Raw genomic sequence first — 15,933 nt, 5'->3', positions numbered from 1 at the left:
GTTTAAAGCAAAAGCATAGGTTCTACGGGCAGATTCAATTAAGTATGGCTATTCTTAACGTACCTTTCACATACTTTGTCTTATACTCATCGTTTGACAAGTAGTTATTTATATTAAAGGTTAATAAGGATATTGTTTTTCTAAGTGATATGCTGAGTACTTTAAAAAAAACATATTATAATATACATTATATTTGTTAAGAGAATGTTAATGAAAATGTCGATACCAATAACAACCCAGCAGCTTAAAATAAATAGTCAGGATTAGGATAATAAGAAAAAGTATGCTGATACAAAAAAGGGTTTATTAGGTTGTTGGCTTTATTGTTTAGAATAAGTGTTACTAGCCCGTTGGCTTAAATTGATTTAATACTTCTACATACAATGTGTTCTTAGCCCGTTGGCTTAAATTGCTTTAATACTTTAACGTACATGTATATGAAATTCACTGTGATAAAAAAGTGATTGTAATTTAATAATGATACATTCATAATAAAGTTATATAAAGCAAAATACAGTTATTTGAATAAATTTTTCACTTTTACCCAGGATTTATTTCAATACTTTCATTTGGAGTGTTTACAGTATTATGCATAAAATTTTTTACAGCAATTATAGGTGAACTTAAATTTACTGTTGCACAAATGACAATAAATATATCTTCTAAAAGTGGATGAAGTTCACATGAGACTGTCGATGAAAGTAGTTGAAAAACTTTCAATCTCTGATTCGATCTTTCAATGTGAACTCTAGCTTTAGCAATATCACAGCAATTATCAGCATCGAATTTGCTGAACTGCTTATCTCTTAAATATGCAGGCCTGTATAATTTCCAGCCATTTTTTTGACATGTTGCTTCAATCAAAAAACCTTTATCAACCATGATAGCATCACCACGTTCTAATAACTGAATTAAGCTGCTTTGGTTAAAAATAGCAGTATCGCTGGACTTTCCACCATACATTTTACTAACATATGTTATACTACCTAAAGGAGAAACACCAGTCATAAATTTCACAGTTAATCCACCTTTGTACTGTGAGAAGGTTGACATTTGACATTCGAGGCATTTAGTATGCTGTATATGTATCTCTGTGCAATCTAAAACAACTCTTACATCTTCATAGCCTTTAAAATAGTTTGGTAAGTTTCTAGAAATCGTCACCCTGGATTGCCAATCAATCATCGCTTTTAAAGTAATTTTAAGCATCCCTAAAGTTTTGACAAAAATTCTCTGGCAGTGTTTTGGAGATATTTGAAAAAGAATTGCTAGAGCACTGTATGACATATTTTGTTTTATTCTCATGTAAGTCATTATAACATTACCTTTTGCTTTCAAATTACTTTTTTCAAATGTCTTAGGATAAGATTTTTCTAAAACTTCAACTATAGTATTTAAAAGAGTGAAAGATTGTAAGCCTGTCATAGTACTCAATTCACTATCACTTTTGATTAAATTAATCACAGTCACTTTATCAGTTTCAAGTGAAACATCCTCGGTCTCTGGCTTGGCGTAACATTCAGCATCCTTTTTTATTGGGTGTTGCGTTATCCTAGTTTCTACTGAACTATTAGAAATAGTGGTCATCATCATATCTACATCAATGTGATTTATTTCATTATTTTCATGCTCCATTGATTCTGTTGATGAAATGTTTACTTCAGTGACAGTGTTATGATTTGCAGCCTGTTTATTCTCTTGACGTTTAAGCATCCTTATAGACCTGTTTATAGATGTAGTATTTTTTTTTGCTCTTGACTTTGGCAAGTTTAGTATTGGAACTATATTTTTTTTCAAGTGCTTCTTGAAAGCTGAAGCATCTGTAGAATAATTATTCAAATATATATATATATAACTATATAGCTAGATAACCTAATTCTTTGTTCTTACCTGGAAAAAGATAATCATTCTTTCGGAAATAACGGGAGCAGACGACAAGACTATTCGAATAATTTTTACCAAGCCCAAGAGTCATTTGCCAAGCTTTCAATCGAGAGATTTTCTCCAACTTTCTGAAATGGTTTTCGCGATATACAAACCCATCATCTAGTTTGGGCAAATGATGAAAGTGAATTTCTGTATCATCAGCGGTTTTATTCTCACAGAACTTAACACAACATTTCTTCTTACGATTGAGTTTTGATTTTTTACTTAATAATTGTCCAGGAATCATTATTTATTACAATTATTCAATGATAAGCACTACTTGCTCATTACACGTAACGAAAGACTGCACTTTGATTTAGTTCCATATTTCGTCATCAGAGGCGCTCACGCTCAGATGTCAGACCCTAATATCTAGTATGGATTTCCAGTTAGATTTTCATGTTAATTTATATGAAATCTAAAAAGATTTTTATGGAATTTCAGGTAATATTTTTAGATGGATATTATAGGTAATCCAAGTACATTGTTATGAATTCCAGATAGTTTTTTTTTAATATTATAACGGGGTTCCTGCTCAGCTTCGCTCGAGCGGGACACGCTATATAAAAGTAACCGCGGAAAAGTAGATGAATGGCTCTCCAGAGCAGATCGGCACTCTTGCACCGAACGTCCTGGGTCCAGCAGCTCAGTTGCCTCCTTCTCGAGTCGAAAACTTGGCCCGCGGAGAGTGTCGTAAGCTTTCGTATGACAAGGCGCGACAGCCAAGGAGAAGCTAAAGCGCATAATCGCATATACGACTAGGAATCGAGGGAAAATGACACATAGCAAAGGAGTGAATTGAATTCATTTATTCATAACACAAGCATAGAATAGCGTAGTTCGCGCGCAGTACAAATAGCAGCGTGGATAGCCTCGCGTCAGATTTCAGTGCAGCCGACGAGCTGCGCACACGCTACGCAGCGAGGACTTGCACGCGCACGCCCTGTTAAGAGCGGCTAGGCACAATGGCGACGGCCAACCGGCGTGCACCGTTTGAACGAGAAACCTACATCGTTTACTCGTGTCGGCTCTTTAGCCGGTCGAAACGTCTCGGTCACTCGACTTAGACGAAAACGGCAACCGCACTTGCTCGTTGTAAATCGGACGAAGCGACAATACGCGTATAACGGAAGCCTGTTCGTAGGCCGAACGAAAACAAAAAAGAAATAAGCAACTATGCGGTAAGGTATCGACAAGGATACGCAATTTAAGCAACGCAGGAGGAGAGAGCCATAGAGAGAGAAGCCAAGTTAACAGACTGGTACTTACAATGCTGGAACTGACGAGTCGCTCTACAGTAGATTCGCAAGTAGTTCTCAGCGCGCTCGCTTGCAAAGGATTTGTTAATCGCGTTATCGCTTCTTGCGTTTACGCTTTTTCTCTCTGCTTCTATCACCGAGTGTTCGCTGGGCTTTTCGGGAACAGCGTCGATAGTTGTCACGCGTGTGGCTATCAAACCTGATTGCTCTCTCTAGTAATTAGCGAGCTCGCGTTGCCGGTTGCTTGTTCGTTGCCGGTCGGAAGCAGACTTACTTTTTGTCCCTACTCTCTCTCTTTCCTCGAAGGGCTCGCCTCTCCGCGAGGTTCGCGCCGCGAGTCGATATCGATAATCGAACTATAATCGCGTCACTTACCGGTTCGCTGACGTCCACGCTGTAATTATTTAAACATGTTTACATGATAATTAATTATTATAGATAATTATTATTTGATGGCTTCCTGGGGAGAGAGAGACATAACGAACTTACATGCCGTTCGTTATATCCCCCTTCCCCAGACGCTGGTTGCCAGTGGGGTACCAGCTCGAAACCTGGTCTCTCTCTCTGCATGCATATGAGTTTATTTACCTCATAGGGAAAATTTAAGACGCGGGCCATCATATTGGGGCGGAATAAGCGCAACCACAAAGGATAGGAAGGGTAAGGTAGTTAGAGTAACTCTCTCCTTTACAAAAATAGGCGTAATTAGGTCGCTTAATTTCGGTTGGAACGGAGTCGTCTCGGTGACGGTGGATTCGCACGCAACGCGAGTCTCTTCTTGCCTTTCGGTCGGCCACGTTTTCTCCGCGGTTCGGAGTTCGTCTCGCAGTTTTCCGACCTATTTGGTTTAGACACGCTCTCGACGGGTACTGGAGAAAACAGATCGTTGAGATCAAACTCTTCTTCGAACTTAGGTTCCTCTTCTACTTCTTTGTCCGCGTCCGGACATTAAGCCTCGTCGTGGCAAGATCGTAAGTCGCAAACGGCAACTTTACCCACATCGTGGCCTTTTTCGGTACTCAATTGGTATGAGTTCATGCCTAGACGAGCAGTCACGACGAAAGGTCCCGCAAACTTCGGGCTCAGTTTAGCAGCTATTTTCATCGCTGCTGAAGAGAGTAGGCGGTTCTTAGCCCAGACTTTATCTCCAATGCAATACTCTACGTTTCTTCGTTTTAGGTTGTAATACCTCTGTTGACGATCTTGCGCAATCCGAGTGTTTTCCATAGCAACAGCGCGGAAATCATCTAGCTTTTCCATCCTCGTGTGCCAGTGTTCTATTGCAGCAGCTTCAAGGTTACGAACTCGGTCCCTGTCCTCTTTCCTTTTCTCGGAGTTAGGAAGTTCGGGGTGCCGTCCTTAATTGAGGAAAGCTGGACTAGCGCGCGTCGCTTCATGTATCGCCGTATTGTAAGCGAAAGCGAATTCCGCAATATGAGCATCCCAGGTGGCGTGATTTTCTTGAATGAACGCACTAATCATAGTTTTGATAGTGCGATTCACTCTTTCGGTCGGGTTGCTCTTTGGTGAGTATGGCGCGCAGGTGCTATGCGTTACGCCAAACGAATCCAAGAATTCGTCCACCAGTTTGTTTTTAAACGGCGTACCGTTGTCCGATAAAAACTTATCAGGCACCCCGAATCGCAAAAAGATTCGTTCCTTCAACTCGCGGCGGATCGCTTTCCCATTAGCCTTGCGTAATGGAATACACTCTATCCAGCGAGTGAAGAGGTCGATGAAGATTAATAGGTGCTCATAGCCTTGCGCTGACTTAGGAAAAGGGCCCATGGTGTCACCTGCCACAATCTCCCATGGCCGAGTGACTATGTGCCGTCCCATCAGTCCTGCTGGAGCAACTTGCTCCACTTTAGTCTGTTGGCAAACGAGGCAGTTGCGAACGTAGTGGGCTACGTCCCTGTGTATGCCAGGCCAATAGTACTTAAGCGCGGCTCGCTTTTGCGTCTTATAGCGTCCTTGATGTCCCACAGTAAGACTATCATGACACTCTGATAAAACTTGAGCTCTCTGTTCTCGAGGAAGCACAAGCTTCCAAGCATCTTCATCGGTACCCATTATATCGTCCACGATAATATCTGGTTTATAAATATATAACTTGTCTCCTATATACTTCCAATATGGGTGTTCGGTTGGATTCTCTCGAACCTTTTGAACCCATTTCAAATACCAAGGGTCTTTGATTGGAGTTAGCGCTGAGAGCGATGCTAAGTCGGCGGCAGTAGTCGTGCCATCTTCTTCGTACATCCGTGATAAGGCATCTGGAACGACGTTGAACTTTCCTTTGCGATGCACTATATCGAAACTGTACGACTGTAAGATCAGCGACCAGCGTCCGAGCTTACCGTTCGGATGCTTCAAATCTCGTAGCCATTTCAGACTATAGTGATCGGTTATCACTGTAAAATGATAACCTTCTATATAAGGCCTAAATTTCTCAATCGCCCAAATTACTGCGAGACACTCTTTTTCTGTTACTGAGAGCCTCCTCTCCGTAGCACTGAGTGCTCGACTGGCAAAACAAAGCACTCTGTCTTCTTCTCCAATGTGTTGGAGGAGAACGCTGCCCAGTCCTGAATCGCTTGCGTCACATTCGACTATAAACGGGGCCGCGAAATCGGGCCGTGCCAAGACTGGGGCAGTGGCGATCTGTCCTTTGATGCGCTCAAAAGCGTCTTGCTGCGCTTCAGTCCACTCGTACTTAGTGTCTTTTCGGGTTAATAAGGTAAGCGGATCCGCTATGCTCGCAAAATCGGGCAAGAACTTCCGATACCATGACGCCATGCCAAGGAATCTGCGTAATTGCTTCAGATTCTGTGGCGGCGGATAGTCCAAAATAGGACGAACCCTCTCGGGATCAGGACGAGTCCCATCCTTGTTGACTAAAACGCCTAAGTAGCGAACTTCTGTCATACAAATGCGCGACTTCTTGTAGTTGATGGTTAGGCCCGCCTTTTTGATCCGATTAAGGATACACGAAAGCCATTTCAGATGTTCATCATAGGTCTCGGTGGCTATGATCAAATCATCTATATATGCAAAGGCGTAGGGCTCCATCTCAGGCGATATCAGCATATCTGCCAGCATTTGGAAGGTAGCTGGTCCTCCAGCCACTCCATAGGGCATTCGCACAAACTCGAATAGCCCGAGGCCAGGAACAGTAAATGCTGTAATCGGCGTGGATCGCTCCGTAAGAGGGATCTGGTGAAAGGCCCCTGAGCAGTCAAGAGCGCTAATGTACTTAGCGTGCTGCAGTTTTCGCAGAATCACGTCCATGAAGGGAAGCGGATATGCGCTAACCTTGGACACTGTGTTGACCTTTCTAAAATCTACGCAAAAGCGATACGAACCGTCTGGTTTTTTAACCATAACGACAGGGCTCGACCATTCGCTTTTCGAACGCCGAATTATCTTCGCCTCAAGCATCTTATATACCTGCGCATGCATCTCCATTTCGATAACATGCGAAACAGGATAGTATTTCTGCTTGATCGGCCGGGCATCTCCAACGTCAATGTCATGGGAAATCCATGAAGTACATCCAATGTGGCCATTCTTTGATTCCGGCAGTATCTCCTCAATTACTCGGTCGATCCCTTTTCGTTGCTCTGGAGTAATCTCTGCAATACCAAGTGCGGACAGAGCGAGCGGACTATCAACGCTCAAAGACGAGAGGGTAAGTGACACGTGTTGATCACACCCTTTTACCCGTAAGGTATTCGTCTCAGGATCAAGACAAGCGGAAAACGCACGAATGAAGTCTCCTCCTAGAGTACATTCAGACTCGGCTTCGCTTAAAATAAGGGCATCTATCGTATAAGACGCTCCTGCGACCGAAAACGGTAATTGAACACTGCCAATGATGGGCACGTAATGTCCATCGATAGCGCGCGCTCCTGGGCCGTCGTACAATGTGACCGGACGATCCAGGGCCGCAGCTATTTGAAGGCCAATGGGGCTTAAGACAGTCCGAGATGCACCGGTGTCATAAAGTGCTCTAAACGTGAAATGGCCTACTTGTACTGGTAGCCACCACCGAGGGTACGTTTCAACTAAAGCGCACGTCGCAGTACTTTGGTCTGGCAGAAGCGTAATCGCTTGATCGTTCCGTGCCGGCGAACGGACGACTTTCGCTGATTGCTGTGCCTGACGGTCTCCTGAGTCGGCGTTCGTTGATGAGGCCCTCGCAATAGGGGGAGCGATAGGGACCCCGTCTACTCGCTCCTGTCCGCGTTTTTTGCGCGCTCATTCTTCGAGCATTCAGGGCAGGTAGCCTTGGTGTAGCCGGGCCAACTACACTCCCAGCAGAGTAACTTATCTGCATCTAGTCCAGGAGCCTTATCCTTATTTTTGTCTGAGCGTGGTGTGATAACTCTTGCTCGACCTCCAGGCAGTCGATCACCTCCTCGACCACCTCTAGCGTTCCATCGCCCTCCATTCCTGCCCCCTCTGCCACGAGAATCGGATCCTCTTCGTGGAGAAGTAGGTGACTGTCGTGCTGCAGCTTTCGTTGAAGTTGGAGTGGTATCCACACTAGCGATAGGCAGGCTTTTGGGAGAAGACACTGTAAGCTCCTGGTATTTCTTCAGTAGGTAATTGTGGAGAGATTTCTCTAACTCAGCATCTGATAAACTCGAAGCTTCCGCCATTGAAGCGATATTCGCCTTTGACTTCGTCGTTGTCTTGGTCTTCGGCTTATATGCGGCCTCTGGGAGCAAACTCTGCTCTGGAGACGGCGGCGGCTTCCAAAGTTCATCGGATTCCGCGATTTCCACCTCTTGCGCTCGATGGAGGAGCTGAGCTAGCGATGCGATGGTGTGTTGCTGCTTCTTTAGCTCCTTCTTGAGTCTTGGAACCATGTTATCTATTGCCAAGTCCACTTGGTCAAGGATACTCCATGGTCGCTCAAATCGGCTGAAAATCGTATGTAGGGCTGACAGGTAATCTCTCACGGGTTCATCAGGTCCTTGCGTCCTTAAATGTGCTTCCACCGACAGGTTTCGGCTGTACCGTCGTGACTTGCTATAAGCGGTTAGCGCTGCATCTCGAAACTCTTGGTAGGTATTCCATGTTGGTCTCAAGAGGCGGTACCAGTGGAGCGCTTGACCTCTGAAAAGCGTAGATAGTGAATCCAGGATTTCATCCTCCGTGATACGGTCTAAACAGCAGTTTTCTTCTACACGCTCCAGGAATTCCTCGATACTGGCACTCGAGTCGTTGGAGAACTGGATCTTCCAGTCTCTGACCGTTTTTCCCAGGTTTCTTGTTTGAATTCGTGTATTGTCGAAGCCGTTAGCGTTTGTTCTCCAATTTGGAAGTCCGTGACTAGTGGTCGCTTGCCGTGTTGCATTTGTTGGTTGCGATCCCGTAGCATGCGAGAGCGAAAACGCTTCGTCTCTTAGGACCCCCCTTCCCCAGCTCGAAGCTGCGGGGGTAGAAGTCATTCCGCAAGGCCGAAGGTCTTGCGTACTTGTCGCATTAGCTGTTTCAGTAGGTATTGCATTCCTTAGTATGCTTGTTCTGTTGGTAGCTATTTGCGATCTTCTCGTTGACGAAAACAAAGCTGCATTCGGATTCAGTTTTGGCTTTTCAATTACTGTTAAATCGTACTCTGGATCTATAAGACTGTAGGTATCACGAAAATTCACATTTTTGTCCTGTCTTGTTGCTTTCCAGTTACTGATAGTTTCTGACATCGACTTTATCTGTTGTTGCTGAGATTCGATTTTGTGTTCGATCTAGCGTTCTCGCTTTGCATTCTTGATAAGTCGTTTTCCATGTTATCGACTTTTTCTTGAAGCATAGTCGCAGCAATTATGGCTTTTTTCAGCTCTCTAGCCGTAGATTCTGGTATGTGCTGCGTTTCCCCTGTTGTTAGCAAACACCATACCATTTTCTCCGGCGTCTGTGATATTTCGCTTGTTAATCTGTTCTCCCATGTCGATGTCCTCGGCCTTGTATTGACAAAACTTGTTGTTGTCATTGTCTGTGCCGTATGTGTGCTCCCCGCGATCGTATTGTTGATTAAAGTTTCCTTTGTTAAAATTTGTGCCGTGTTAGATGTTGGTGTTAACGACATGTCCTTGTGTACGTTGTCTTCTTCATCGTTGGTGTTATCTGTATTGTCAAGATCTTCTTCCTTATCCAATCCCGCAATAATTTTAAGATCGTCGCGTAAAGATTCCGGTATGACTTCTGATTGCATCAGCGTCACCCATAGTTTATCGCGTCTTTCTTTCGCTTTTAGCGTTAAATTGTCGATCGTTTCCATGAAGTCATCCGTTGAATAATCGCCTTGTAGTCGCCTGTAAAGTTTATTAGCGCGCTCATACATTGAACCGTTATTATCTATTTCAAGGTCGTTTAAAATGTTATTTAACGTGTCACTGGGTAAAGATTTTATCCAATCTTTAATTTTGTTATCAATTTCATCTTTAAATATCGTTAAATCGCTAATGTTATCCATCTTTAATTTAATTTAATTTGTTAATTATTTATACTTTATTTATTTATCATTAACTATTATTTCTTGTTATGACTCTTGATTTGGTTCTTGTATTTCTTCTTAGATAATTTTATATTATTTGATTTAGAATTTATTTGATTTATATGCGCGTTCTAAATAATTATGGATTATGTTATAGTCGCTATGAATTATGACGATATATAATATAAATCAGGATTGACATGCATACACAGTATAATTCAAAATAATCGCTTATATTTGCAGTAACTATATACGTAATATATAGCGCAAACGCTTAAATTGAAAATGTTCGGACAATACGCATTAATATAAATATACGCTTGGGTAGCTATTTTCGCTTCGAACGCTTTTCTCGCCGAGTATGTCTGTACGACGTAAATACTCTGAATTCCTCAACACTATTTATATCGCAAGCAGCTTTTGTAACTAGCTTGGTCGATTTGTTGTGTTTACGTTACCACACGTACGTCTCTCTAAATTTTCCGCGAAGGATATCGCAGCAAAGTCACACGAAAATCGATGAACACGTTGGGCGCCAAAATATAACGGGGTTCCTGCTCAGCTTCGCTCGAGCGGGACACGCTATATAAAAGTAACCGCGGAAAAGTAGATGAATGGCTCTCCAGAGCAGATCGGCACTCTTGCACCGAACGTCCTGGGTCCAGCAGCTCAGTTGCCTCCTTCTCGAGTCGAAAACTTGGCCCGCGGAGAGTGTCGTAAGCTTTCGTATGACAAGGCGCGACAGCCAAGGAGAAGCTAAAGCGCATAATCGCATATACGACTAGGAATCGAGGGAAAATGACACATAGCAAAGGAGTGAATTGAATTCATTTATTCATAACACAAGCATAGAATAGCGTAGTTCGCGCGCAGTACAAATAGCAGCGTGGATAGCCTCGCGTCAGATTTCAGTGCAGCCGACGAGCTGCGCACACGCTACGCAGCGAGGACTTGCACGCGCACGCCCTGTTAAGAGCGGCTAGGCACAATGGCGACGGCCAACCGGCGCGCACCGTTTGAACGAGAAACCTACATCGCTTACTCGTGTCGGCTCTTTAGCCGGTCGAAACGTCTCGGTCACTCGACTTAGACGAAAACGGCAACCGCACTTGCTCGTTGTAAATCGGACGAAGCGACAATACGCGTATAACGGAAGCCTGTTCGTAGGCCGAACGAAAACAAAAAAGAAATAAGCAACTATGCGGTAAGGTATCGACAAGGATACGCAATTTAAGCAACGCAGGAGGAGAGAGCCATAGAGAGAGAAGCCAAGTTAACAGACTGGTACTTACAATGCTGGAACTGACGAGTCGCTCTACAGTAGATTCGCAAGTAGTTCTCAGCGCGCTCGCTTGCAAAGGATTTGTTAATCGCGTTATCGCTTCTTGCGTTTACGCTTTTTCTCTCTGCTTCTATCACCGAGTGTTCGCTGGGCTTTTCGGGAACAGCGTCGATAGTTGTCACGCGTGTGGCTATCAAACCTGATTGCTCTCTCTAGTAATTAGCGAGCTCGCGTTGCCGGTTGCTTGTTCGTTGCCGGTCGGAAGCAGACTTACTTTTTGTCCCTACTCTCTCTCTTTCCTCGAAGGGCTCGCCTCTCCGCGAGGTTCGCGCCGCGAGTCGATATCGATAATCGAACTATAATCGCGTCACTTACCGGTTCGCTGACGTCCACGCTGTAATTATTTAAACATGTTTACATGATAATTAATTATTATAGATAATTATTATTTGATGGCTTCCTGGGGAGAGAGAGACATAACGAACTTACATGCCGTTCGTTATAATATTCAGATACACTTTTGAAAATTTTCAGGTGGATATATGAGGTGTGTTTAAAAAGTAAGATGAATTTTTCTTTTATGAAAAAATATTTATTTATTCATCAATATTTGTTGTCCCCTTTAAAGTAATCTCCCTCAGATATAATACACTTGTGCCAACGTTTTTTCCAATCCTCAAAGCACTTTTGGTAAGCACTTTCTGGTATAGCCTTGAGTTCTTCCAGCGATTTTTTCTTTATCTCCCTAATCGTTCCCAACTTCCGTCCTTTCATCGGTTTCTTGAGTTTTGCGAACAGGAAAAAGTCGCAAGGGGCCATACCCGGTGAATATGATGCCTGAGGCATGATTGTGGTTTTGTTTTTGGCCAAAAAGTTCCACACTAACAACGAGTACTAACGATGAGTAACTAATGAGTGACACTAACAATGAGTAACTAATGAGTGAGCAGGTGCATTATCGTGATGCAAAATATGTGAATTGTTTTCCCACAATTCCGGGCGTTTTTTTCGTATTGCTTCTCGCAAACTGTGAAAACTTCAAGGTAATACTCTTTATTGACCGTATGACCTTGCGGTAAGAACTATTCATGTACTACGCCACGATAATCAAAGAAAACAGTGAGCAAAACCTTGACATTTAATCGAACTTGACGTGCTTTTTTGGTTTTGGCTATTCAGGAGTCTTCTATTGGGACGATTGGGATTTAGTTTCGATGTCATAACCATAAACCCATGATTCGTCGCCAGTTATGACTCTTTTGAGCATATTAGAATCATCACTGACGTCGTTTAACAGCTCTTGAGCGATGCTGTTTCGACGGTTCTTTTGTTCAAAATTAAGCAGCGGAACAAATTTTGCTGCTACATGTTTTATGCCCAAAACTTCGGAAAAAATTACATAGTGCAAGTCAACAGAGATGCCGACGTCTTCAGTCATTTCTCTAATAGTGATTTGACGATTTTTTAACACCATTTGTTTCACTTCTTCAACACTTTCATCAGGTATTAAATTGCTGGGACGCCCAGAGCGAGGTTCGTCGTCGGTGCCTTCTCGGCCATCTTGAAAGAGCTTATACCACTTGTAAACATTTTTTTGACTTAAACTCACTGTATGTCACTGTCAACATTTCAAGTGTTTTGGAGCACTTAATTCCATTTTTTACCAAAAATTTTATGCAAACTCTTTGATCCATTGTTTTCGTCAGCAGAAAATCGCTGAGCACAAAAAACACGTCTAATGTTTCTGTCTCTCAAAATAAAAGTAAACATATAAACTAGATGAAACTCTGAGCATATATGAGGGACATGTATACCAACATAATAAAAAAAATATTAATGATCGAATCTACATAGCCAGCCTAATTTAAAATTTCACCTTACTTTTTGAACACACCTCGTATTTTTGTAATTTTTTTATGCTTTCTTCGTAAGACAGAAAGCGACACACTTGGCTTAAAACGCCATTGGCTGCATAAATAGTTTTTTTTTATTCTACCATTGCCTGCATAAATAGTTTTTTTTTATTCTACCATTGCCTGCTTCAAATATATAGCCGCTATATACATACAATACCCCAATCAGCAACACTCTGTAAGTGAAGTAATTGATGGACGTTGTACGTCATCGCATCAACACAATACAAAAATTTTACACCAGAAACAAATCTTTTGTTTGAGAAAATCAGTTCTTTGTAATTCTATTAATTATCTTAATTTGCAGAAGTATATAATAAACATAGACAAATAACGACTAGTAATTCATATGTTCTTCGAACTCTCAAGATTCTTAAGCTATTAATTTCAATATTGATACCCGGATAGCACAAAATTTTTTCAAACATTTTCTACAAAATAAAAAAAACATTGTGGATTTTTGGTGGAATAGACGATTTGAGAACATTTTAGAAACATTGGATAAGTCCGCAAATTTATTGATACTCAGATAAAAATGCGTTTTTGAACCGTTTTGAAAACGTTTCATCTCTAAAAATCTTAGCGGGCGATTTTTTAATTGTTTGTAAAACGTTTTCCATACGTTTTTATATTGTTTGATCAATTATATTATAAGTTTAGATTATTACGAATAAAACAACAAACCTTTTGAAAACGTTTTGAAAGCATTCTCAAAAAGTTTTGTGTTATTCAAATTGTATATATCATGAAAATATATAATTCCGTCATTCAATGATGTATTGTATTTTTTTTATCCCAGGAGAGGACGACTCTAAAAAGGTATCAATAATAACAGAAGTGTGGGTAGTGATGAGTCGACCCGAGAGTTGACCGATTAAAATCCAACCCTATATCTTCGGTTATCAGCCTATTTAAAGCTATAAACCAGTAATAACAGTTGTATAAACAGATCGGTATTAAGTGTTGTAAAAGTGATAAGTTTGATAGATGACTGCATGAAACCGAGCACGAGGCCATCTAATAGCTTGAAATGACTATTAATTTGAATAGCATAATCCATTTTATTTTTCTCAGCTACCGCTAGATGACCTATTGCTGGAATTTACACGACCTTATAGCAAATCATCTTTACATTAGTTTTTACAAGTACCGTTCAGCAGTAATTAGATTACATTAAGATAAAGACCTCCACGTTATAAAAATATTATAGAAACGTTTGTTTACTAAAATGAGAAAACGTTTTAAAGTTTTCCGAAAAACGTTTTCAAACCTTTTTTGTGTTATTCGGGATACTATAAAATATGATCCAATTTAGCCACTTGACTGCTTTCAAATAAGCACGATCGTTCAAACAACGTGACAATCGTGTTAATCGAGTAGGCACTTTGATATTTTTTATATACTCATCAACATTTATTTTAATCTTAGGAATCGAATGCGACTCACTTGGTGAAACAAACCGATAATGACAAAATTGATTGCTTATACCGAGATTAACGCAATGCATGAAATATGGAACAAATCCATCAATTATATTGAAATCATTCAGAAGCAACAAAGGATTTACGTTCTTTATACCATAAATTGGAGCATTAGACTCAATATATCTCTGTATTAATTCACATGTACCATTTATCAAATGTCTTAACATATTTTCAATCTAATAAAAGATACTTTATGGAATAACCAGTATTATTACGAATCAACACACCTGAATGAAAGTACTAGTTACAACCATAATATCTATCAAAGTGAATAGTGCCTTGCATAGGTGCATGTACGAGGTGTGATCAAAAAGTAAGGTGAATTTTGAAATTTAGCGGGCTACGTCCGTTCGATCTTCGACTTTTTTATTTGGTTATGTTGGTACACTCGTCTAGAACATACGTTCCAAATTTCAGCTTTGTAGTATGTTTGGTTTGTTCAAGAAAAAGTCGATAACATGGAAAATGACTTATCAAGAATGCAAAACGAGAACGCTAGACTCGAACACAAAATCAAGTCTCAGCAACAACAGATAAAGTCGATGTCGGAAACTATCAGTAACTGGAAAGCAACAAGACAGGACAAAAATGTGAATTTTCGTGATACCTACAGTCTTATAGATCCAGAGTACGATCTAACAGTAATTGAAAAGCCAAAACTGAATCCGAATGCAGCTTTGTTTTCATCAACGAGAAGATCGCAAATAGCTACCAACAGAACAAGCATACTAAGGAATACAATACCTACTGGAACAGCTAATGCGACAAGTACGCAAGACCTTCGGCCTTGCGGAATGACTTCTACCCCCGCAGCTTCGAGCTGGGGAAGGGGGGTCCTAAGAGACGAAGCGTTTTCGCTCTCGCATGCTACGGGATCGCAACCAACAAATGCAACACGGCAAGCGACCACTAGTCACGGACTTCCAAATTGGAGAACAAACGCTAACGGCTTCGACAATACACGAATTCAAACAAGAAACCTGGGAAAAACGGTCAGAGACTGGAAGATCCAGTTCTCCAACGACTCGAGTGCCAGCATCGAGGAATTCCTGGAGCGTGTAGAAGAAAACTGCTGTTTAGACCGTATCACGGAGGATGAAATCCTGGATTCACTGTCTACGCTTTTCAGAGGTCAAGCGCTCCACTGGTACCGCCTCTTGAGACCAACATGGAATACCTACCAAGAGTTTCGAGATGCAGCGCTAACCGCTTATAGCAAGTCACGTCGGTACAGCCGAAACCTGTCGGTGGAAGCGCATTTAAGGACACAAGGACCTGATGAACCCGTGAGAGATTACCTGTCAGCCCTACATACGATTTTCAGCCGCTTTGAGCGACCATGGAGTATCCTTGACCAAGTGGACTTGGCAATAGATAACATGGTTCCAAGACTCAAGAAGGAGCTAAAGAAGCAGCAACACACCATCGCATCGCTAGCTCAGCTCCTCCATCGAGCACAAGAGGTGGAAATCGCGGAATCCGATGAACTTTGGAAGCCGCCGCCGTCTCCAGAGCAGAGCTTGCTCCCAGAGGCCGCATATAAGCCGAAGACCAAGACAACGACGAA

At 41.8% G+C, this 15,933-nt stretch overlaps 1 protein-coding gene across 1 annotated transcript; it reads right to left on the bottom strand.

Annotated features, from left to right (window-relative positions):
* Window positions 1–540: 540 nt before the first annotated feature.
* LOC131675420 (uncharacterized) lies at window positions 541–1,713 on the bottom strand. The gene has a single exon (XM_058954397.1). The coding sequence runs from the start codon at window positions 1,711–1,713 to the stop codon at window positions 541–543; it is 1,173 nt and encodes a 390-aa protein (XP_058810380.1).
* Between the last annotated feature and the right edge of the window lie 14,220 nt (window positions 1,714–15,933).

This window comes from Phymastichus coffea, unplaced genomic scaffold (genome assembly GCF_024137745.1).
Source record: "Phymastichus coffea isolate CEN01 unplaced genomic scaffold, Cenicafe_Pcof_1.1 PCOF00020, whole genome shotgun sequence".
Lineage (NCBI taxonomy): Eukaryota > Metazoa > Arthropoda > Insecta > Hymenoptera > Eulophidae > Phymastichus > Phymastichus coffea.
This window is presented reverse-complemented; position numbering and strand designations above follow the sequence as displayed.

Bases quoted from the DNA above. Each gene is read 5' to 3' on its own strand.
- LOC131675420 (XM_058954397.1), bottom strand. From the start codon at position 1,713: ATGCTTAAACGTCAAGAGAATAAACAGGCTGCAAATCATAACACTGTC.